At 40.0% G+C, this 23082-nt stretch overlaps 1 protein-coding gene across 1 annotated transcript in view; it reads left to right on the top strand.

The window, feature by feature from the left end:
* PUM3 (pumilio RNA binding family member 3) overlaps positions 1-23082 on the top strand; it is a gene marked incomplete at its 5' end in the record, with an annotated part of 29573 nt that extends 6491 nt beyond the window's left edge. The window contains 11 exons of the mRNA XM_082013287.1: positions 71-245; positions 1975-2078; positions 2570-2648; positions 5526-5624; positions 6760-6813; positions 8635-8715; positions 13443-13585; positions 14368-14590; positions 15652-15739; positions 17666-17756; positions 22390-23082. Of these exons, the coding sequence (XP_081869413.1) occupies positions 71-245; positions 1975-2078; positions 2570-2648; positions 5526-5624; positions 6760-6813; positions 8635-8715; positions 13443-13585; positions 14368-14590; positions 15652-15739; positions 17666-17756; positions 22390-22519 (1267 nt within the window). The 3' untranslated portion in view covers positions 22520-23082. The remainder of the gene's footprint in view (positions 1-70; positions 246-1974; positions 2079-2569; positions 2649-5525; positions 5625-6759; positions 6814-8634; positions 8716-13442; positions 13586-14367; positions 14591-15651; positions 15740-17665; positions 17757-22389) is intronic.

The following is a 23082-nucleotide window of genomic DNA, read 5'->3' as shown; positions in this document are numbered from 1 at the left end:
TGAAACTGTTGGTAGGTCAGCTTGTCCCTAATGTTTTACTTCTTGCCATCTCTCTTTCCTTGTGAAACAGGACAAAATCACAAATTGCAGAAATAATAAAAAGTTTTAAAGGCAATGTGAAAAAAATGCTCCGTCATGCTGAAGCATCTGCTGTAGTGGAATATGCATATAATGACAAAGCCATTCTGGAGCAGAGGAGTATGCTAACAGAAGAACTATATGGGAACACTTTCCAGGTTTACAAGGTGACGTTTCAATACTTTCTAGTCTAAGGTGTTTTAGCATCTAATGTGTTGTGTTAGTAATACCTTGCCTATCTTACCGATATTTCTTTTGTTAAATTTCTTTGTCAGCTGTCCAAATGTAGTCTAGTATGTTTAAATGTTATGATTACTGGCACATTTCTATTCTAGATTAAATTGTTGTGGTTTTTCAGTTTGAACTATGAAAAATACACAATATTCGTGTATGAGCTTGCTCTGCTCATCGAAGATGGTCTAGTATCATATAGTTGCAGTTATTGTACTGTCATAGTGTCTATCCTGAAGTGGTCATCTGTGCTGAGCTAAGATTTAGGCTTAATTCTCCATTAATGCTGTAGATGCCTTTTGTGTCAGAACTGCCTTAAGTCTCGTGAGAACTGACTGTGGGCAGAATGTACCTGTATCTGTATACAGTATGCTTTTTAGGCTTAATTTTTGGCTTTGTTTTCTTTTCCCATGGAGACTATAGGACTTGAGTCTGAACTCTCTTGAAACCATTTAGATGTAGATCCTCACCAGGCAGTGAGAACCTCTTTTAAAAGTACAACCTCATTTCTTTTAACTTCTGTTTTTCTTTCTTGCTCGCTGAAGGTTGGTTTCCATTAGAGGTGCAAATAGTTTTGTTTGCTACAAAGTACAAAACTTTTTTATGCAGTTATTAACTACACTAAAGTGACTTTTGTACCCCAATGTACAACACAGCACACTTCTACCCAAGCTTTCTATTAAAATTTTATAAGAAATTAACACCTCACTTTTGAACTGTACTGCTTTTTTTCTTTATAGGTTATTGTAAGTTTTAGTAAAGTGTTTTGCAACACTGATAGAAAGGTATGTTTGCTGTGTTTGTGGGCTGTAATTTGTACTGGGAGTAAAACAGCTTCTGAAATAAAGTGCAGGGTTAGCTTCCATCATTCTATCATTCTTGACATGAGTGCTTCAAGTAGTCTTACATCGCAGTGCAAACCTGTGGATTTATAAGAAATTATGATGTAATCCTTAATGAGATGTGGAATTTCCTGGAATTTTGAAATGTTATTCACTTCCTCTTCCTGCCTCCAACTCTCCACCCCTCATCTCCCCCCCAGCAGGGGACAGTTAAAAATACATTTCTTCTAATTTTCTGTCTAGTCAGTCTGTTCTTCTAACAACAGGTTCTTTTACATGAGTTACTGGTGTAACTGTTCAGATGACATACCTTAAATACAGAAGTATTTCCTGGTATATGGTGTATATTCCTCCTCTCTGCTGTTCTTGAACTGGAATTTCCTGGGCCTTGGTTAACTTCTCAGTTCATTGATGTGTTTTTGTGTTGCCCTCTGACATATGCATACTGACATGCAGGATTTCTGCTTAGCTCAGGAGTCCCTTCACACAATGCCAATTTTGTGTATTTTACCTTGTATTTTGACAGTCTCATGAAAAGCTGACCATAATTGGCAAAAAACTGCTCAGACCATATAAGTAGCTTTTGTTTGCTAATGATGAGTATTCAATTTATAGCAGCTTAAGTAAACAGCTTCTGACATACTCAAAATAGATAAGCATTTTACTTTTAAAATTGTAAAAACTGTTAGTTTTGCAGAAAATTCCTTTTGTTTCTGATACTGTTAATGCATTTTTGTTGAAAAAGGACTAAAAAATCATAATTTTCTATGAACTCAATACTCTACCGGATATGATTAAACACTTGATTGTGCACTCATTTCAGACACCAGTTGTCCCAACACTAGATAAAGTGTTAGAAGCTCAGCCTGGAAAGAGAGAGGCCATTTTGGATGAAATGAAACAGATTCTTACACCAATGGCACAAAAGTAAGGACAAAAACTGATTGAAGGTGTGACAATCTAACATGAACCAGTTTGTTTCTGACGTACAGATAGTGATACTGATACTCTCTTAAATTGTAACATTGCTGTGTGTAAGTAACTCTGGTTTTGTCTGAAGTGTCATAACAAATACCTTAATTTTGAACTTCATTTCCATAAACTAAAGTGTCCCCTGCCCCAATCAAACAATTGGTAGAAATCCCAGTGTGGTGTGCTTCTGTGATCCATTATTGGATAAGCTTCTCCAGTGGTCTCTAGGAGAAAGTATTTTGCTAGGTTTTAGAATTTCTACGTTTTGGTGGAATTTTCCACATACTGTAAATGCTAAACATCTAATTCATAATGACTATATGTTTTCTGTACAACACACTGCTGAACTTTTTCTTTTTTTTAAATACAAATGAAGTGTTGCCAGCTTATGTTAAAACCATTACTTGTGGGGGACTTGTTGCTGACTTTCCTCTTCCCAAATACAGAGAGGCTGTGATAAAGCACTCACTGGTACATAAAGTATTTTTGGACTTTTTCATTTACGCTCTTCCAAAACAAAGATCCGTAAGTATGTTTTGTTTCTTGTCGTGTTTAGACTTCTAAGTGGAATGTTTTTAATCTTGTCATTAAAATGTTGTAAGGTAACTAGATAAAAATACACATCTTGACAGACGTGTAAAACTGTAAATGCTAATTCCAGTTAGATGGTGGGGGGGTAGTGTTGCATGGAGGTTCACAGTCAGTGAACTTTCACACTAAAGCAATAGTGCTTGTGATATTTGAATTTAAATTTTAAAAAAATCTAATGGAATTACTTTTTTTTCTCTCCCCATGCTAAATGGTCCTTCTGGATAGCTGGAGAATAATTAAAGCCAGGGACATTGCTTCCAGTAGTTTAGCTTTCCAGTGTATAGTTTCTTAACCACTTCTAGACATTGTCCAAAAAATTCTCGACCAACATACAGTCAGATTGAGCCCTTCTGTAAGCAGTGAAAACTTTGTTTTCTGCCTCCTCCTGAACCAAGCCATATGCCTGTATCATATGTCTGTATTTAATTCCAGTTTTCAGCCATTCTTGCAAAAACAAGGCCTAAATCCATCTGTGTGATATGACATTGTGTAAGCTGGTATTCTGCTTGACTTCACCTGTCTCAAGCTGTGCCCTTTAGCCTTGCCCTGGTTTTGCAGTTCAGGACCATCTCACTCCAGGCCAGGTGGAGCCTTCTAGACTTGCTGTTTCTTACCTACTCTTGCTGGACTGGACTCCTGAACTCTTTATTTTAATGTAAACAAACCCAGAGCTAAGTGTAGTGGGGTGGGCTCTTCGTGGACTATTCTGAGTTCAGATCTTACCTAATTAAAGGTTCCTGTGCATGCTTCCATGTAATGCTTTGCCAGAGAATGCTTCTGGATCCACAGTCTTGTGTGAATCTGGAGAGTAAGAGCATCTCTCTTCCTCCTTGCTTGGCTTTTTGTGTAGAAATGGTAGGATGTTGTGGTGAGTTGACCCTGGCTAGACGCCAGGTGCTCACCAAAGCTGCTGTAATCACTCCCCTTCTCAGCTGGACAGGGGAGAGGAAATGTAACAAAAAGCTTGTGGGTCGAGATAAGGACAAGGAGAGATCATTCAGCAATTGTTGTCATGGGCAAAACAGACTCTACTTGAGAAAATTAATATATTGCCAATCAAATCAGAGTAGGGTAAGGAGAATTAAAACAAAATCTTAAAACCCCTTCCCCCCAGCTACTGCCTTCTTCCCAGGCTCAGCTTCACTCCTGATTTCTCTGCCGCCTTCCCCTGAGCAGTATGGGGGACAGGGAATGGGCATTGCAGTCAGTTCATCACACATTGTCTCTGCAGCTCCTTCCTCCTCAGGGGGAGGACTCCTCACACTCTTCCCCTGCTCCAGCATGGGGTCCCTCTCACGGGAGACAATCCTCCACAAACTTCTCCAACATGAGTCCTTCCCCCAGGCTGCAGTTCTTCATGAACTGCTCCAGCCTGGGTCCCTTCCATGGCGTGCAATCCTTCAGGAGCAGCCTTGCTCCAGTGTGGGTCCCCCATGGGGTTGCAAGTCCGTCCAGGAAACCTGCTCCAACATGAGCCCCTCTCTCCATGGGGCCACGGGTCCTGCCAGGAGCTTTCTCTGGTGCAGACTTCCCATGGAGTCACAGCCTCCTTCAGGCATCCACCTGCTCCAGCATGGGGTTTTCCAGGGGCTGCATGCAGGTATCTGCTCCACCATGGACCTCCACGGGCTGCAGGGGGACAGCCTGCCTCACCATGGCCTTTACCTTGGGCTGTAGGGGAATCTCTGCTCCAGCACCTATAGCACCTCCTCTTCCTCCTTCTTCACTGACCTTGGTATCTGCAGAGTTGTTTCACGTATTCTTACTCCTCCCCTGGCTGTGATTGCTGTGTGCCATTTTTTTTTTTTTTCTCCCCTTCTTGACTATGTCATCTCAGAGGTACTACCACCGTTCCTGATGGGCTCAGCCTTGGCCAGCAGTGGGTTTGTCCTGGAGCTGGCTGGCATTGACTATACCATACACAGGGAAAACTTCTAGCAGCTTGTCACAGAAGCCACCCCTCAAGCCTGCCTGGCCCCCACCCAGCCTTCCCATGCTAACCCAATACACATGGATATCCTCTTTGGGGTTTGGAAACCCTGTTTGTAGATCTGTTCCTGCCTGTGCTTATAGCTAGTGACACCTATCATGTTGTGACTGAGCAGTTCCTAAATAAATGGTAAATGCTTGGAAGCTGTGACTAGGGAGTGAGAAGAAACTAGGGAGAGAAAGGGAGATAGATGGGAGATCCATAACAAAGAAATCTGTCAGATAGTAACAGAAGTAGTATCTAGTAATCTTGGAGGGTTTTTAATTTGTTTTTTCTTTTTTGGCTGATGGTGTTGTCAGGTGGTTCCAAGCCTCATTCCTTTCATGTGACTAACTTTTGTCTGAATCTTTTCATATCTGATTTATAACATCACCTTGTGCTTAAATGACCTCTTAGCTCTTCTTGCTTTCTGGCTAATACCCTGCATGTATAAATCAATTGCACCACTTTCAAAGATTTTCTTCCTAAATGAACGGTTGTCTCTGTCTCCTAACTTTAGTCTCAGTTCTGAGCACCCTTCCTTGAATTGTCTGTAATAGGACAACTAACAAGCTTCAATACAGTTCATCCAATTTTGTAGGATGAATATGGTGAACAGTGTAGTTTTGAGGGGAGAAAGCATATGTCATTTACAGTTGTCTGGACTCCTTTTGAGGCTTTTTTTCATGGATCAAGGCAATGAGAGTGGTTCTGTAGAACCAGTGATGCTTTCTGTAGTGTCGTGAGTAGAAGAAAAATCTTTCCATGTCCTCCCCCACTCACCTTGAGATTTCTCAGGCCTCTTCTTTCACCTGTTTGCTTTATCACCATTTCTTCCCCAGGAAATGATAGAAGCTATCAGAGAGGCTGTCATCTACCTGGCACACACTCATGATGGAGCCCGAGTAGCGATGCACTGCTTATGGCATGGTACTCCCAAGGTATTGTGTGCTTTCTGTCTACCCAGTCCTTTTTAATAATAGTCTAGTCTGAGCCTGTAAGTATGATTGCTCACATGGGTCCTTCTGCCAGTGCACATTTTGATGCAGTTAAGCATTTGAGAGCAAGGTTAAAAAGTGGCCCTGCTTTACCTATTGGCAAACATAAGCAGTATTTTTTCACAAATCAAATGCTGTCATTAGCACTTCTATAGTGAAAGTATCTCCCTTTATTTTTAGCGGTTCTTTTAGAGTTCTTGGAGGTGACACAAAGCTTTTCCATTTTAAGATTATTGGCCATTCATTCAGCCCACAGATTTCTTAATGCAGGTGAAACTGGCACTAGGGAGAAGACAGTAAGGAACTCAATGTGGGATGGTGTTTGGCTTTGGAATGCCAAGACTTAGAAAATATTATAGGAACTGTATTTTAGTTTTTTCTGCTGATACAGTACGCTGAAATACTTCAGGTATAGCTTATGCCATCATCTCTTGGAAATCCTCTAATGCCTCAAAGCTTTTTCTGTTAAACAAAATAACAACTTAAAAATTGTCTGCTTGTGGAAGTGTAGAAAAATATGAAGTTGCTTGGATCTAGGGGTAGTAGTGGGTCTAAAGACTGAGCACTGATTGTAAGAGCCAAAAGTACAAGCACTGGGCAAACTTTCTGCCAAAAAAATCTTGCCTAGTAAAGGGGTTTTGCAACAGGCTAGAGTCCTTGCTATTTTAAAGTTTCAGGTCCTTTTGAGTAATTTTCTTTCCAAATGAGGAGTTGAAGTGCATTCTTCTGTAAGTAATGAACAAGATATAGGTGAACATATGTGGTGGTTTTGTGGTGTTTGTTGTTGTTGTTTGGGTTTTTTTGTTGTTTTCCCAAGTTACCTTTTTTGACATCTCCCATTGGTGGGCTGGGCTTGTAAACATATCACAGACCCTCCCTGGGATTGAATCTTTTTCACAGTTCAGGTTTAACTCTTTATATTGTTTCTAAGTGTTTACAAATGTGAGACTTCGGTAGATAGCCTTTCCTTTAGTAAGCAAATTGAAGGTTATCCTTTTGAAGGTGCAAATAAAAATTTAGTTATTCAGAATCACTAGCATTATTGGCTTATTCATGTTTTCTGTTTCCTTTTGGATAGGACAGAAAAGTTATTGTGAAAACTATGAAGACATACATTGAAAAAATAGCAACGGTAAGTGTTCATCAACCATTATTTTGTAGTGTCTGAAACAAGTGATTTCACAGAATCATTAAGGTTGGAAAGGACCTTCAAGGTCATCACGTCCAACCATCAATGCAACACCACCATGCCCCCTAAACCATGTCCTGAAGCGCCACATCCACACGTTTTTCTAATATTTCCAGAGATGGTGACTCCACCACCTCCCTGGGCAGCCTGTTCCAATGCTTGACCACTCTCTCGGTGAAGAAATTTTTCCTAATATCCAATCTAAACCTCCAATGGCGCAACTTGAGGCCATTTCCTCTTGTCCTATCACTAGTTAGTTGGGAGAAGAGACCAACACCCACCTCACCACAGCCCCCTTTCAGGTAGTTGTAGAGAGCGATAAGGTTGTCCTCAACCTTCTCTTCTCCAGACTGAATAACCTGAGTTCCCTCAGTTGCTCCTCATAGGACTTGTGCTCCAGACACCTCACCAGCTTGTTGCCCTTTGGACACCCTCAAGCACCTCAATGTCCTTCTTGTAGTGAAGGGCCCAAAACTGAACACAGTATCCGAGGTGCAGCCTCACCAGTGCCGAGTACAGGGGCACAATCACTTCCCTACTCCTGCTGGCCACGGTATTTCTGATACAGGCCAGGATGCTATTGACCTTCTTGGCCACCTGGGCACACTGCCGGCTCATATTCAGCCGGCTGTCAACTAGCACCCCCAGGTCCCTTTCCACCAGGCATCTCTCCAGCCACTCCTCCCCAAGCCTGTAGTGTTGCATGGGGTTGTTGTGACCGAAGTGCAGGACCCAGCACTTGGCCTTATTAAACCTCATACAGTTGATCTTGGTCCATTGATCCAGCCTGTCCAGATCCCTCTGCAGAGCCCTCCTGCCCTCCAGCAGTTCAACACTCCCAACTTTCTAAACTTCTTCCCTTCCTGGTTGCTCTATTGTTCTGTTTACTAATAGGTGGTCTCCAAACTTTTTTGATGACAGAACCCTGAGCATGCATCCCCAATATATGTATAAATTATATACATGTACTAGTATACATTTAAAAATTTATATTTCTGTGTATGTTTTATAAGGATAAGATAAAGATAACTAGTGGTTATTTTTATATATTTATTAATGGCACCACAATGGATTGTCTTGTGCATCTCACTTTGGAGGTCACTGGTCTAAGTAATGTTTCCATAATTTTCTAGTACCAGAATAAATTAGTTGTTCTATTTTATAAAATATATATTACATAGAAATATGAGAGAGTGGGTAAATAATAGCTAAAACAGCACTGGAGCACTGAAGGTCTGTCTTCCTTTGACATAGTTTCACTGACATATCAGTGAATTGGGCTGTGCCCTTTTGAGTATGCTCTCCAACATCCATTGTTGCTCTCCAACAATGTAGTAGAGACAGTATGGCTCACTGCAGAGACATGATCTCCAAAAGTGTGGTATCTGATTTATCTCCGTTTTAAGCAAATCCACTATAGAAATAAAATCTGTATGTAAATATTCCTGCGAGGCAAATCCTATGATTTCAAATGGTGATTAAACAATAGGATTAGGTTAATAGCTTGGATGTGATAAAGCAGTGTATCAATTTATAATGGCAGATCAACTTAATCTACCTTTGTTTTAGCAACATGCTGCTTTTAACAAGCCTTGCTTTCAGAGAAGGACTAAATCTTGGGCTTCTCTCATTCTATGAAAATAGAATCAACATTTCTGAGAGTGTCTCAACCAGAACACAGTATGAACCACAAGCAAATTCTAAGTCAATTAGTATGTTCATAGAACTTGACTGTGTGTCGTTTCTGATGTTTCCTTTTTGCAGGGTGAATTTTCTCATCTGGTCTTGCTGGCAGCATTTGATTGCATCGATGACACTAAACTTGTGAAACAGTTAATTATATCTGTAAGTAATTGAATTTTTCCTAAAATAGTGTCCTAAATAGTTTTAGTGTGAGTGTCAGTGTGTTTGTCAGTGGATAGGAGGATGAGAGTAGGAATCCCTCAGCTTTTTTCCAAACCATTTAATTCCTTTCCACCTTTTCTGTTCCATTATATTTGTGTATCATTATTTTTCTTTTCTCATAGAAGACCTCGGCACGTTCATATGTTCTCTTTAGTTATTTATTTGAACTGGGTTTTTAGCTAGATTCGGTGCTTGCTGAAAATTACCTTTTATGTACATATGCATTCTGGCTAATGGATGACTGGAATCTCTTTAAAGTCAATGTCTTTTGTCATAGAAGTTTGATCTCTGCTACTATTTCAAGAGATTAAATTGGTGGAAAACTTCAGAACGAGGATGTCACCTTACACATTTGGCAGCCAAACCTAAAATGTCAAGAATATCTGTGCCTAGAATGTCCTTATTTTGCAAATTTTTTTTATTCTAAAAAGATGGTTTAGCACATTTAGCTCCTTTCTTATGCAGAAGTCGCATCTCAAAGTGATACTTCAAGGTAAACTTTCAGGAATATGGCAACAGGCCTGAATGTATTACACCATGACTTCAAACAAGAAAAAGTACTTGGAGACTTTTGGTTGCATGCTGAAACCATTAAAGTGCATTAATTCTCAAAACTCATCATTTTCACTCAATATTTTGATAATTAAATGACAGCCAACATTCTGGATCAAATCCATGTAATAATTTTATCTTTGTTCAAAAATGGGTACAGATAGATGACTGAAACGTGAGAACACTCTAGCTGTCTGTCTTCACCTACATGGAATTGTAGAATGGACAGTAAGGAAACAGTCTAGGAGGTTCCTGGAGTGTGTGGAGGATAACTTCCTGATGCAGCTGGTGAGTGAGCCCACCAGGGGAGGTGCCTTGCTGGTCCTGCTGTTTACAAACAGAGAAGGACTGGTGAGAGATGTGGTGGTCGGAGGCCGTCTTGGGCTTAGCGACCACAACATGATAGAATTCTCAGTTGTGAGCGAAGTAAGGAGAGGGGTCAGCAAAACTGCTATCATGGACTTCCGGAGGGCAGACTTTGGCCTCTTCAGGTCACTGGTTGAGAGAGTCCCTTGGGAGACAGTCCTGAAGGACAAAGGGGTCCAGGAAGGCTGGACAGTCTTCAAGAAGGAAATCTTAAAGGCGCAGGAGCAGGCGGTCCCCATGTGTCGTAAGACGAGTTGGTGGGGAAGGCGACCGGCCTGGCTGAACAGGGAGATTTTGCTGGGACTCAGGGAAAAGAGGAGAGTTTATCACCTCTGGAAGAAGGGGAAGGCAACTCATGAAGAGTACAAGGATCTCGTTAGGTCAAGCAGGGACAAAATTAGAAAGGCAAAAGCCCAGATAGAGCTCAGTCTGGCCACAGTTGTGAAAGATAATAAAAAATGTTTTTACAAATATATTAACAACAAAAAGAGAGGCAAGGAGAATCTCCATCCCCTACTGGATATGGCGGGGAACATTGTCTCCAAGGACGAGGACAAGGCTGAGGTACTTAATGCCTTCTTCGCCTCAGTCTTTAATAGCCACTCCAGGTATCCACAGGATATTCAGCCCCCTGAGCTGGAAGACGGGGATGGAGAGCACAATGTACTCCTCATAATCCAGGAGGAAGCAGTCAAGGACATGCTAAGCCACCTGGACACCCACAAGTCTATGGGGCCTGATGGGATCCACCCAAGAGTACTGAGAGAGCTGGCGGAGGAGCTTGCCAAGCCACTCTCCATCGTTTATCAGCAGTCCTGGTTAACAGGGGAGGTCCCAGAAGACTGGAGGCTTGCCAATGTGACGCCCGTCTACAAGAAAGGCCGGAAGGAGGATCCTGGGAACTACAGGCCTGTCAGCCTGACCTCTGTTCCAGGGAAGATTATGGAGCGGTTGGTTTTGAGAGTGCTCACAGGGCATCTGCAGAACAGCCAAAGGATCAGGCCCAGCCAGCATGGGTTCATGAAAGGCAGGTCCTGCTTGACCAACCTGATCTCCTTCTATGACCAGGTGACCCGCCTAGTGGATGAGGGAAAGGCAGTGGACATTGTCTACCTGGACTTTAGTAAAGCCTTTGACAGTGTCTCCCACAGCATTCTCTTGGAGAAACTGGCGGCTCGTGGCTTAGACGGGTTTACTCTTCGCTGGGTGAGGAACTGGCTGGATGGCCGAGCCCAGAGAGTTGTGGTGAATGGCGTTAAATCCGGCTGGCGGCCGGTCACGAGTGGTGTGCCCCAGGGCTCGGTTCTGGGACCGGTCTTATTCAATATCTTTATAGATGATCTGGATGAGGGAATCGAGTGCTCCCTCAGTAAGTTTGCAGATGACACCAAGCTGAGTGGGAGTGTTGATCTGCTGGAGGGTAGGAGGGCTCTGCAGAGGGATCTGGACAGGCTGGATCAATGGGCAGAGGTCAACTGTATGAGGTTTAATAAGGCCAAGTGCAGGGTCCTGCACTTTGGCCACAACAACCCCATGCAATGCTACAGGCTTGGGGAGGAGTGGCTGGAGAGCAGCCCGGCGGAAAGGGACCTGGGGGTGCTGGTTGACAGCCGGCTGAATATGAGCCGGCAGTGTGCCCAGGTGGCCAAGAAGGCCAACAGCGTCCTGGCCTGTATCAGGAATAGTGTGGCCAGCAGGAGTAGGGAAGTGATTGTGCCCCTGTACTCGGCACTGGTGAGGCCGCAGCTTGAATACTGTGTTCAGTTTTGGGCCCCTCACTACAAGAAGGATGTTGAGGTGCTGGAGCGTGTCCAGAGAAGGGCAACGAAGCTGGTGAGGGGTCTGGAGCACATGTCTTATGAGGAGCGGCTGAGGGAACTGGGGTTGTTTAGTCTGGAGAAGAGGAGGCTGAGGGGAGACCTTATCGCTCTCTACAACTACCTGAAAGGGGGTTGTGGCGATGAGGGTGTTGGTCTCTTCTCCCAAGTAACTAGTGATAGGACAAGAGGAAATGGCCTCAAGTTGCGCCAGGGGAGGTTTAGATTGGATATTAGGAAAAATTTCTTCACTGAGAGGGTGGTCAGGCATTGGAACAGGCTGCCCAGGGAGGTGGTGGAGTCGCCATCCCTGGAAGTGTTCAAAAAACGTGTGGATGTGGCGCTTCAGGACATGGTTTAGGGGACATGGTGGTTCTGGATTAATGGTTGGACTTGATGATCTTAAAGGTCCTTTCCAACCTAGTGATTCTGTGTGTGTGTGTGTGTGTGATAGTATGATCTAGTCTCCATCTGCTTCCTTTTGGAATGCATCTGCACCTTCCTTCCAAAAATTATAAACACTTTATGAAACCCTATTAAATACTTAAGATTATGTTTACATACAAATTTTATGCTCTCTAAGATGTTTTAATCTGTAAATTACCATGAAGTTGTATTTTCACACTGATGAAAAATTTCATAGTGCACAATTAGTTTTCATGCAAAGAGGATAATTAACATTGATGTGTATGTTGTAGTGTACTTATAGTTGTACTCATGCTATAGCTTTTAGGTTTGACAGGTTGAGAGACAGTGGCAGGGAGGTAAAGATGAGGCAAACACTTTGCATGTGGAGGAGGAATATGACAAGAAAGTGGTTATGATGAGGTTTGCTTTAAAAAGTATGAGCAACTTTGTATAGTGTTTGTACCCTAGCATCAAGACATGGCCCCAAGTCTGTGCATCTTTGGGTGTGGAAGAAATGAAAGCATCCCAGTGTGGAGATGGCTTTTGTTTCTTGGGTATATTAGCTGTAATCGGATCTGGACTTTGTATTAAGGCAATTGTAGTGAAGACCGCAACAACAGACTGCTGTCTGCTGCCTTGGTGAGGACCTGGATCGTGTTCAGGATTCTCCAGTGTTAACTTGGAAGTTGCATAAAATGCATGTTGCTGTATGAAAGGGCATTTGTTGAGAGGCTGACAAAGATTTGAGTACAAACAAATGGGCTAATACAGATGCTTTCATCTGAATATAGCAGCATGCTTCTGTAAGTGAGAAAGCTCCTCTGCATATTAAGGCGTTTCTTCCTCAGCCATATTAGTGCACAAGTGTATGAGCTGTCCACTCTGTAGTTTACAAAGTGGTTACTCGTAGCCAACAACTGACATCTGGGGAATGCCTGGTGTTCTCTATTAAAGCTCAAATAAAACAGCAAATAATATGCCCAGCAGAAGTCAGCTTTATTCTATTATCAAAACTTAATTTTTCTTGGTGAACATTCTGTCATCAGTTTAAGATGGACTTTTCCTTTCCATGGACTGTCACTGCTGTCTAGGTATTTACATACACACTCTTGAAAGTCAGCATGCTGTCAGTGATGACTCTTAGGTGATGTGGTAGGTGATTCTTTGTCTGATCTGCTGAGGTTATGACTTTTACTGAGGTTGTATTTGTATAACATATGACATACCAGAATATGTGGTGTTCTTTGTATTTGCATGTATCATTGAAAACAAATCCTGTCCTTTTGTAGTGTTTTCTAATCAGTGCCATTGATGCATCTGTAATATTTTTTTATTTCTTTCGCTTCTCCAAACTTTCATTCTGATTAGAGTGTTTTTATTTAATTTTACAAGCAGATATGAATCTTATTAATAGTCTGCAGTTTTCCTTTCCTAAGCTTTGCGTTTGAAAGGCTATCAATAATTACTGATGGCTCAAAACTATTATTTCATTAGTGTTTTGTTGCTGTTTGTTTACTTTTACAGGAAATAAATGCTTCTTTGCCCAATATAATAAACAACAAATACGGAAAGAAGGTCTTGTTGTATTTGCTAAGTCCTAGAGACCCTGCACATTTTGTTCCAGAAATCATCACACTGCTGCAACAGGGAGATGGAAATGCCTATAGGTAACTTAAATATGAAGGTTAAGTTGTTTTCTGTAGATACATTATGAAGAAAAGCTGAAATCAAACCGATCATGACAGAAAGTTGCATGAACTCTTCTGGACTCTTAAGTAATGTAAATATATAAAAATGATACAGAAGTATTACTAGATACGTTAATCTGTAGTCCTTGGTTTTACGTTTTTGTTTTAAAGTTTATATATGATTGGTGACTAGCAATGTATTGGTGATCAGTGGTTTACCCCCTCTGTAAAAGGCAAAAATTGTGATGTGTTCTTTGTTTAAAATCATATATCAAATTCGACATAGCAGAAAATTTTTAATACGCATTATTGGTGTTTTGAGTTGCATAAAAGTGTATCTCAAAATCTAGTGATAAAAATGGAAATTGTTAATTTGAATTCAGTCTCTGGTATTGAGATTGCTTATCTGCATTTGATGAAGGAGCAATTTTAGATGATTAGTGAGCTGTTAAATAATCTCAGTAGTTGAGATAACAGAATGAATAGGGAATAAATAAGAGCTTAAGTTATTGTTAACAATAAACTCTGAGGCTTACTGGCAGTCAGCTTTACACACTATATGCTTTCTCGCTCCATGTGTTCTTAAAATGTGTGTGCAATGTGTGTTTAAGTGTATGTGAAATAGAGAGAAGAATAATGCTTTATTTTGATCCTCCAATAATTTATAGCTGTCTCAAATAGCATATATGTTCTGAATTTCTTGTTGCTTGATGTGCATATGGAGCAAGTCTTCTACAGTAATGTGCTGTGTCTTTCATCAGTAAGAAGAATACTGAACTCCGCCGCCATGAGCTCCTAGAAGCCATTTCTTCACCTTTACTTGAATATTTGCAAGAACATACCCAAGAAGTAGTGACAGACAAAGCTACCTTTGTCTTGGTTGCTGACATCTTAAGAACAGCTTTTGGTGACATCCAGCCTGCACTAGATGCAATTGCTAATTTAGCAGCAGAAGAGCTGGTTCCAGGTGGCCTTGATGGGCAGGTAGTGTAACTGAGAGGAAGATGCTGAGATCTTGCAGAGTCTTTGCTTATTTTGTGTTACTAAAATGAAGTCTGCTGACTTCCCTTCACGTAAGACATCAGCGTACTGCCCTGATACATTAGACATGGTCTCTGTTTTCTGACATTTTCCTGTCATAGTTTTTTTTATTATTATTGCATGCTCAAGCCTTCATCACTCCAGATGTATTTCATCTGAGTTGTAGTCCTTGAATCTTCAGAACTGCTTTAAACACTTTGTGGGAAGGTAGCTGACAATCATGTTACCCAGGCTGTCTTTTAATGTCATCACTATGCCATCAAGCAGCTAGTAAATTTTTATACTTCATTTTATTGTTTACACTGAGAATGATAGGGTCTTCTAGCTTTCAGGTATGCATATCTCTATGCAAGGAAAGATCTTGGATAATAGCTGTTTGTCTTTACAGTATGACCTTCCCTTCAAAGTGTGCCACTCCCCTATTTCCTTGAGTTTAGCTCTGTCAGCTATGTGTCCGTAGGCTAGAAAATGAAAAATGCTGTGCACATTACTTCTAAGATGGATGCCCTCCAGATTTTTGTAGTTGTGCTGAATTTGCTCTGTCTTTCCCCTTCTTTAAGATAGGCATTTTGCAGAATTTCACATGAACTACTTACATGTTCTGTGATTTTATGTGAACCATACTGTAGTGAATTTTCAGTGCAAATGTGGAAACTGGAAGTTCTTATAGAGGCAGCCAGACCAAGAGATTCTGCTCAGTAAGCATGAAATTCTTTTCAGGGTGGGTGAAACATTGGTTGATAATGGTTTATATTACTGGAAGTCAGGTGTTACAGGGAATGTGGTAAAAAATAAACTGGTCAGTTTAAGTAAGTATTCAGATACTTGCATCAAGCTTGTTGGTATTTGCATAGATGATGACTAAATGGAGCAGTGTGATGTGGTGTTCCAGGGCAGAGTGTATAAATCAAGGAGGAATATTCGTGGACAGACATGTAACTGCATTTTGAAACATCATCATTAAATAATTTGGTTTGGTTTGGGTTTGTTTTTTCCCCTTAAAGCTTCACATTGCAGAACATCCAGCAGGCCATCTAGTTTTGAAGTGGTTAATAGAGCAAGACGAAAAGATGAGAGAGAGTGGAAAAGCAGGTATGTTGGGAATTCAGCTTTATTTGATCAAATCATTACTTCAGAGTAATCGGTTATCTGACCTAAAATAAGTTTGCTGCATTTATTTCTTTGAATATAATATATGGAAGATTTAACATCTTCTCTAATACTATTGCTGCTGTCTCTTTGCTGTTGTGAACTGTTATATGAACAGAATGCCAAGGATATATTTGCTTTTTCTGTAGAGCAAGTACTGGCCTGTTTTTTTCCTCGGGTTTATCGTGTATTTGGGACAGGGTTCATTTCTGTGCTTAAAATGTCTTGATAGTTTTGCTAAATTACACAGCAATTTAAAGGATAATAGAAAAAGTAAATTCTTAACAGGAAAACTTTTTTATTAGTGCTTGTGAGCCTAACTGTCGTCTTTATTGTTTTCGTTAGTGGTGCTGGCTTAATGCTTTATAACTGTTATGACAATAATTCATATACAAAAATAGGACGTCTTTGCTATTTTAAATCCCAGAAGGCAGAGATTTGGTGCAGATGTTCTCATTTTAATTTAGCTTTTAAACTTACTTTATTACATAACTGTAAAATCTTGTGTGAATCACCATATCCTAACAGAGATTGCTTTTTCTCATACAAAAAAAACCTCAAAAAATGAAAGCAGGTGGGGATGACATAGTATAATCTGGAAGGAATTTCTCTGTGTAGGGAGCTTGTTTCTTTTAGAAATTAGAGTTATCAGACCTTGTTGAATTTTTTTTCCTTCTTACTACATTCAGGTATCTACTGTTTCCTTTAAAAATAAGAGTTTCATGTTTCTGAAAGGAGGCTGTTTTTCTGCCTCTTGAGTGGATGATTAAAAGCGTGCAAAGGGAAAGTTTTGTATGATTGTCTTTCAGCGACTAGCCTAACTGAGATGATGATAGTTATCTCTGCTAACCCTGTGCAATTCCCATTTTAAATGCAAGCTGTTCCCTTTGATTTCTTTGTTTTCCTCCAAAGAGTGCACCATTCAGAACTGTTACTCTGAGTTTATGGAATTGGCATTAAAAAACAAGTAAATTGTTATCACATAGGGAACAAGTTGAATAAAAACTGACCTGTTCTTCAGATGGAATAACGATCTAAAGGGACAGTGAAAAATAGCTTCAGTCTTTGGTTGGAGGTTGGTGTTTGTTGGGGTTTTTTGGGGTTGCTTACTGAAGTTTGTTCAGCATACAAGTTGTAAGAGCAGTTTTCCTAAAGTTCAGTTCTTCAAAATCAGCTGCGAACTTGAGGTCAGCCTAGGTGCTTTATTTTGCTTATGCCATTAGTGTAATGAATCTGCAAGTCACCTTAGGCTTTCAAAGCTACTGAAGAAACAGAGCCCTGTAGCATCAGTACAGCTGAAAGAAACAAGGTTCCTAATGGTTTTCGTGCATTAATAAATGATTGGCTCTGAAGTTTTAATTAACTTTGTGCAAATTCTGTTTCTTCAGTTGTAGAGTCAGGTATTTTAAAACCTAGCATTTCTCAGTAGAGGTGTGTATGTATAAGTGTATTGCATATAGTTATTTCTTGTGTTTGGTGGTGTTCTTACCAAGTTTTTCTTGGGAGTGAATGCCTTCAAGTCATGAATAGTCTTTGACACCCTTTTAAAAAAGAAACAGCAAGTTTACCTGCTAGTAAATTGTTATACTAGTATGACAATTAATACTCAAATTGCCTACTAGTAAATTGTCATACAGTGCTGCTATTGTCTAACTAATTTTAAGCAATGCTTGGAAGTAGTCAAACATCTATAAAGGTATTAATTGCTTAGAATAATCAATTATTTTGTAACAACAAAACTTTGTGAATACTTGGTGGCTAAAAACTATTTGATTAAGTCACATCTGCAGAGAACTTTTAACAGGCTTCTTTGGATAAAGATACTGTCTAACTTTTTTCTTCTCCCTACCCCTTTCCCACGTTTTACAGTTTGCTTTGGAAGAACATTGGTGGAGCGTGTTGGTATTGAGAATATGAAGACCTGGGCAGAAGTAAATCGAGGTGCCATTATTCTTTGTTGGTATGTAATGCACATGGCTATTTCTGATTAGGTTCCAGTGTTAATTACTTGAACAGCTAAGAGAACATTAGTTGAAATTCTACCAGCAAAATGCCTTCTTTTTTTTTTTTTTTTTTCCCCTTCAATGTGTACTGTCTTTCATGCCACTAGTAAGTCTGCAATGGAACAGGGTGCTGGAAAAATTCAAACCAGAGTTTCCATAGGTTGTTCATTGAGCTCAGGCTTTCGCAGTACTAGGAAGTAGCTCAGCGTTGGAAAATCTTAAGATTAAAAATCAAATTTATTTTTAGAATTGTGCCTACCATACCATGTCTTGTCGTGTTTTACAAGCACCAAATTCTCAAAAAAGCACTCCACAAATAGCTACATTAAAATAATTAACTCTGAAGTACTTGTGACTGGTGGCAGCATACAAGAATCCCGAATATTTTTTTTGTAACTTACTGCTTTGTGTTGATGCCTTAATTATGGAATCTAAGCATGCTTCATACCAAAGTAGAAGTGTTTGGAGTAGATGGTACAAAATAATAGATCATGTGAAGCCTTATGATGAGCTAACTGGCTCACAACTTCAAAGCTATGAACTGTGCAACTAGTGGGATCAAGAGACCCAACAGGAATCTGACTAATGTTAACATTTTGTTTTATCAGATGCAAATAGCGTTAATCATCACTGTTTTCACTTTGTAACCACCTGTCAGTGTCAGGTCATAGAAACCCAAGGTTTTGTCTTTAGCCCGAAGTGTGTGGTCTGTGTTCTGGAACTGCTGGGTCACCATTGTGCTGCTGACTCCTCGTAAAGGCTTGAACTGAGCCAAAATCAGCGAACAACTCGGACAACATAATTTTGAGAAATAAAAACCTCTTCTCCTTTTTCCAGCCCACTTCTTGCTCTCCTAAAGTTACTTTAGACTCCTTTTGCTGTTTGCTTTCCATCTGTGCTCTTTATGACTTTAGAGTGAGGCTACTTTGACATTCATGCTCCTTTTCAAGGCGAATCAAAAGCTGTTTTCACCAACAGGACTTCTGTTAGTTAATTTGAGTTCAATTCTTTGTTTAGTCACTATCATTCACAGCACTAGTGGGAGGAATTGGTAGTAGAAGAGTAGTTGCAATCCAGATAGAAAACCAGTTTATGCAACTTCATAATAGTCATATGGATCTGGCTGCTAAGATTGTTCAGCTGCTAAAATGATAACACTTCTTTGCCTCCTCTAGAATTCAATAAATGCACCTAATGCCTTTAAGTTATCTGATGCTGTGCACAGATGTTCAGTAGAGATTTGTTATGAAGGCTTGTTCAGTGACAGTGCATTAATGCTTGGACTTTTTTTCCCCTAACTTAAGGCTGAGGAGATTCATTTAACTTGTGGCATTGCTGGTTTATGTACTGAGCTATTTTGATTGTCCAAATAAAGTTGCAAAGTACATTAGTGGAATTTTTTCCATGTATAACACTTTAATAACTGTTTGGCTGTCACCATGACAACAGTATCTTTATACCTTTTGAAGTCTTACAGAAAAAACAGGAAACTAGTAATTGCTTATTAGCAAAATACAGTACCGGAGCAGTGTATTTTATGGGAAAGTCTGTGAGGAATGTCAATCTTTCCCTGTCTCTGCTATTACTTGTGGCACTACTGAGTGAGGCTTTGATAAGTTGACAAGTGTGCTTTGTTACTAAAGAGGGGAGCTTATCTCCAAGATTGTCATTTGAACATTTTTCACCAATACTGATACTCACCTAACTGGAAAGAGACATAAAAGTATGGGAGAGGAGTGTTTGCTGGAATTTTGTGTTTAGTTTGTTTTTTTTTTTAATTCAAACTACAAAGGATGCAGATTTAACTTCTCTTGATGACTCTTTAGGCATGATGCCCTTTTGTTTGGGCAGCTGAGAACACACAAACATGACCAGCTGCTTTTGTTCCATTTCATGTGACGCCTGCTTACCTCACTAACACATAGTAGTTAATCTCTGTTTAACTGCATACACTGGAGATGTTACCTAAATAATACAGCAATGGTAAGTTAGTCTAGTCTAGTATATAGATAATAGCTGAAAATTTTTTTACATAAAATAATTGTTGAGTTTTTTTAAAACTTTTCATTTAAAAACAAATATTGAGGTACTTATTTTGTCATAAAGGAGCTCAGATCCCTTAGAGGTAATTTTTAGATGCTACCAGTTCTTCCTGAAGCTATTATTGATTTTTGTTTTGTTGTTGGCTTTCAGAAGCCATCTGTCTCTTATGTGCAGATCTGAAACTAAGAATTACCTAGTCAGTCCATTTGAAGATTTTTGTCTTTCTAGTCATATAAGCTTATTCACCAGTTATAAGCAGTTCATTGTATGTGCTGGATTGCTTAGTTGCGTGGTATCCTCCGGATCTTCTCCTTTCATTGGCCTACCTGCTTTTAACTTGATTTTTATTAAAAGATCTGGGGCCTGATTCTGACCTAGTACAAGCATGAAGAGTCCTAAGGTAATGAGGGCTCTTTGCAGATACTACAATCCAGCTTAATGTAAATCAAGTGTTGTAAGTACTTGAATGTCATGGATGCTGGTCTATTTATGTTTATACATCTGACCTCTCCTCAGTATTTTTGAATTTGTCAATTAAGTGTTACACCGGGGTAGAAAATTGATAAAAAAATACATCGCCAAATAACTTACTGATTTTCATGTCACTTTTGTAACCCGTAGAAGTTGTATTTTTATATTCACAAAATTTATAGGTGCCTGCTTACCAGATCTTAGAAGAACTTTCAGAATAATAATTAAAAAAAAAAAAAAACAAAAACAAAACACACAAAACTATGTTGGTCTTCTGGCTGTATTATCAGACTTGTAGAAGTTCTACATTAAACATATGGTATATTGAAATATCTATGGATACCAAGAGTTTGAAAGCAGCTTTACATGTATTGCTGTTGGCAGATGAAATGTGTTTTTAGAAATATATAAAATGCAGTTCAGGGTGTCTTGCTGCTTTGTATGTTCTTTGTCTCTGGTGGTGGACCATGTGAATCTCTCCGTGTTAAGTACCAATATGTTCACCGCATCCTTTGTCAGTAATGTTGAATTTCTTGCTGTTGTCAGGGGTACATGACTCACAGAAAAGCTGAAAAAGTGTCACCCTCATCTGTGTTGAATTCAGTTTTAAAGAAGGCCTCTTGATTAAGTAGTATTGTCATAGCTAAAAGTGTAACAGAAGTTGCTGCTAGAAGTTGCTAATCATAGAAATCTAGCAATAACGTAGCTGAAAATAGTGGTTGTTTCAGATGGGCATTCCATGCTTTACTACCTGTAGTGTTGCCATCCTGCACAGGATTTGGAGTCCTAAGGAGGCAAAATTTAAATCTCACCTTAAGCTACATCAGTTCTTTTTCTGTCTTACTCAATTCATCTTGCCATGTCTAATCCTTGTTTAAAAAGCAGACAAGAAACAAGCTTTTAGGTAGCTGCAAATTTGGGAACTGTTTGGAAGAATCCTAGGGATTGGAAAGACTTGTAGTATCATGCAGCAGCCTGCTTGGTACCAGTACATGATGTTACAGTTTGTTTCTGATCTTAGTTTATTTGTATGCCAGTGCAACCTGTAATTCTGTTCTGGATTGCACACATTGGCTATAGAAGACACGAAGTTTTTTAGGTGGTGTTCACTCATATTGAAGCAGCAAATTAGGTGTGCCATTACCTCTACTGTTGGGGTTTTTTTTAATCCAAGAATATCTCTCTGTTACCCAAAGGAGGTGGAGAAGGACAATCACAGCCTAGGTTAATCTGGATAGTGCAGAAGCTTTTTCTTTCCTAATAGTATTTTACAGTTTACAATGAACATCCTTGTTCCTGGGGGAGAAAAATTATCTGCGAAAGCTGATTTGTTTTCCAAAAGTAATGTCTGAAAAAGCATAGAACAGGTAACGCACTGTAGTCCTGCACTAAACGAAGCATGGAATTATGATAGTGGAAGTACTTGATGTGTATTAGATGTACTTCACTGCATCCAGTTTTAGGACTCCCTTTACAAGAAAGGTAGATAACAACTGGACTGATTTTAATGGAGTGTGACCCACATAGTTGTGGGCTGGATCCCTTGGCCTGGGAGGAGAGGCTGAGGGAGGGGTGGCTTTGGGGGCACCTAACAGCATCCCCAGCACTGGAGGGGCTGGAAGAGAGCTGAGCTCTTCACAGCAGTGCATGCATGGCAGGAGGGCAAGAGGCAGCGGCACAAGCTGAAACAGGAGAGGCTCAGGCTGGAGACAAGGAAAATGCTTCTCCTTGTGAGGACAACCGAACGGTGGGGCTGAGGTCCCGGGAGGTTGGGCTGTCTCTTGCATTGGGATGTTTCAAGCCCTGAGCAGCCCGGTCTGATCCAATGTTTGAACCTGCTTTGAGTAGGAGTCTGCAGTTCCTTCCAGTCTGATTTACTCTGTGTTGGTTTTGTTCTCACCTGGGGTTTCATGCTTTCTGGAAACTTTTACATCTGTTTCTAATAGCAGGTAGTAAAATCTGCCCTGAACTGTATTATTCCTAAATAGTTATTGTTTCCTTACATGGACAGCTTCTTTTCCCATGACCTACATGCTGACCTTTGACATCCTTGTGTTTTTTTCCTGTTTCTTGTAGCCTTCTCCGGAGCACTGATCAAGAAGTGGCAAATACAGTCAAAAAAGGACTGCAAAAGCTTGTCCCAAAGTTGAAGCTGAATAAAAATGTAAAAGGAATAGAAGCATTACTGGAGAAATTGACTTCATAGTGTAAATGAAGTCAAAAAGTCAACTCATATCAGTGCAGCCAACTGAGAGTTGGTAAGGTTTTGCGCCATGGTTGTTCTAAGCAGCAGGGCATGCATTTGTAAATTAATTTCTAAACAACCTGTCTGTTGTACTCTTTCTGTTGTGTGCAGTATAATGGTTGTTCTCAGAGGCTGAAATCTCAAGATGACTTAAGAGCTAGTGGAAATTTCTGAACATGTAATAAAGAAGTTAAATCTTTCTGATAACTTGCACAAAAATGTTTTGAGTGTTCTTAAAATTTGGGTGTATGTTGTCATAGTTACCATAGAAACAGATGCATCTGTTCTGGAGATATTTTGTGTACTGGGCAAATATACTTGTTCTTAATCCCCTTCCCTCCTGACTTTCAAAAAAAAAAAAAAAGGACAAAAACAACTGGAGCCCCATTCTTACCCTGTAAAGGAATTATGGAGGATCTCATTCTTTAGGAACTAAAAAGAATAGAATGAAAATAGTGTGTCTGACTTTTTTTCAAAGAAGGTCCTGAAGGAAACCATGACTATTTCAATGGGCCACAGCTTCG

This window comes from Phaethon aethereus (genome assembly GCF_964289735.1).
Source record: "Phaethon aethereus genome assembly, chromosome: Z".
NCBI classification, from domain to species: domain Eukaryota; kingdom Metazoa; phylum Chordata; class Aves; order Phaethontiformes; family Phaethontidae; genus Phaethon; species Phaethon aethereus.
Note: the sequence above shows the minus strand (reverse complement) of the source record. Positions and strands in the feature narration are given on the sequence as shown.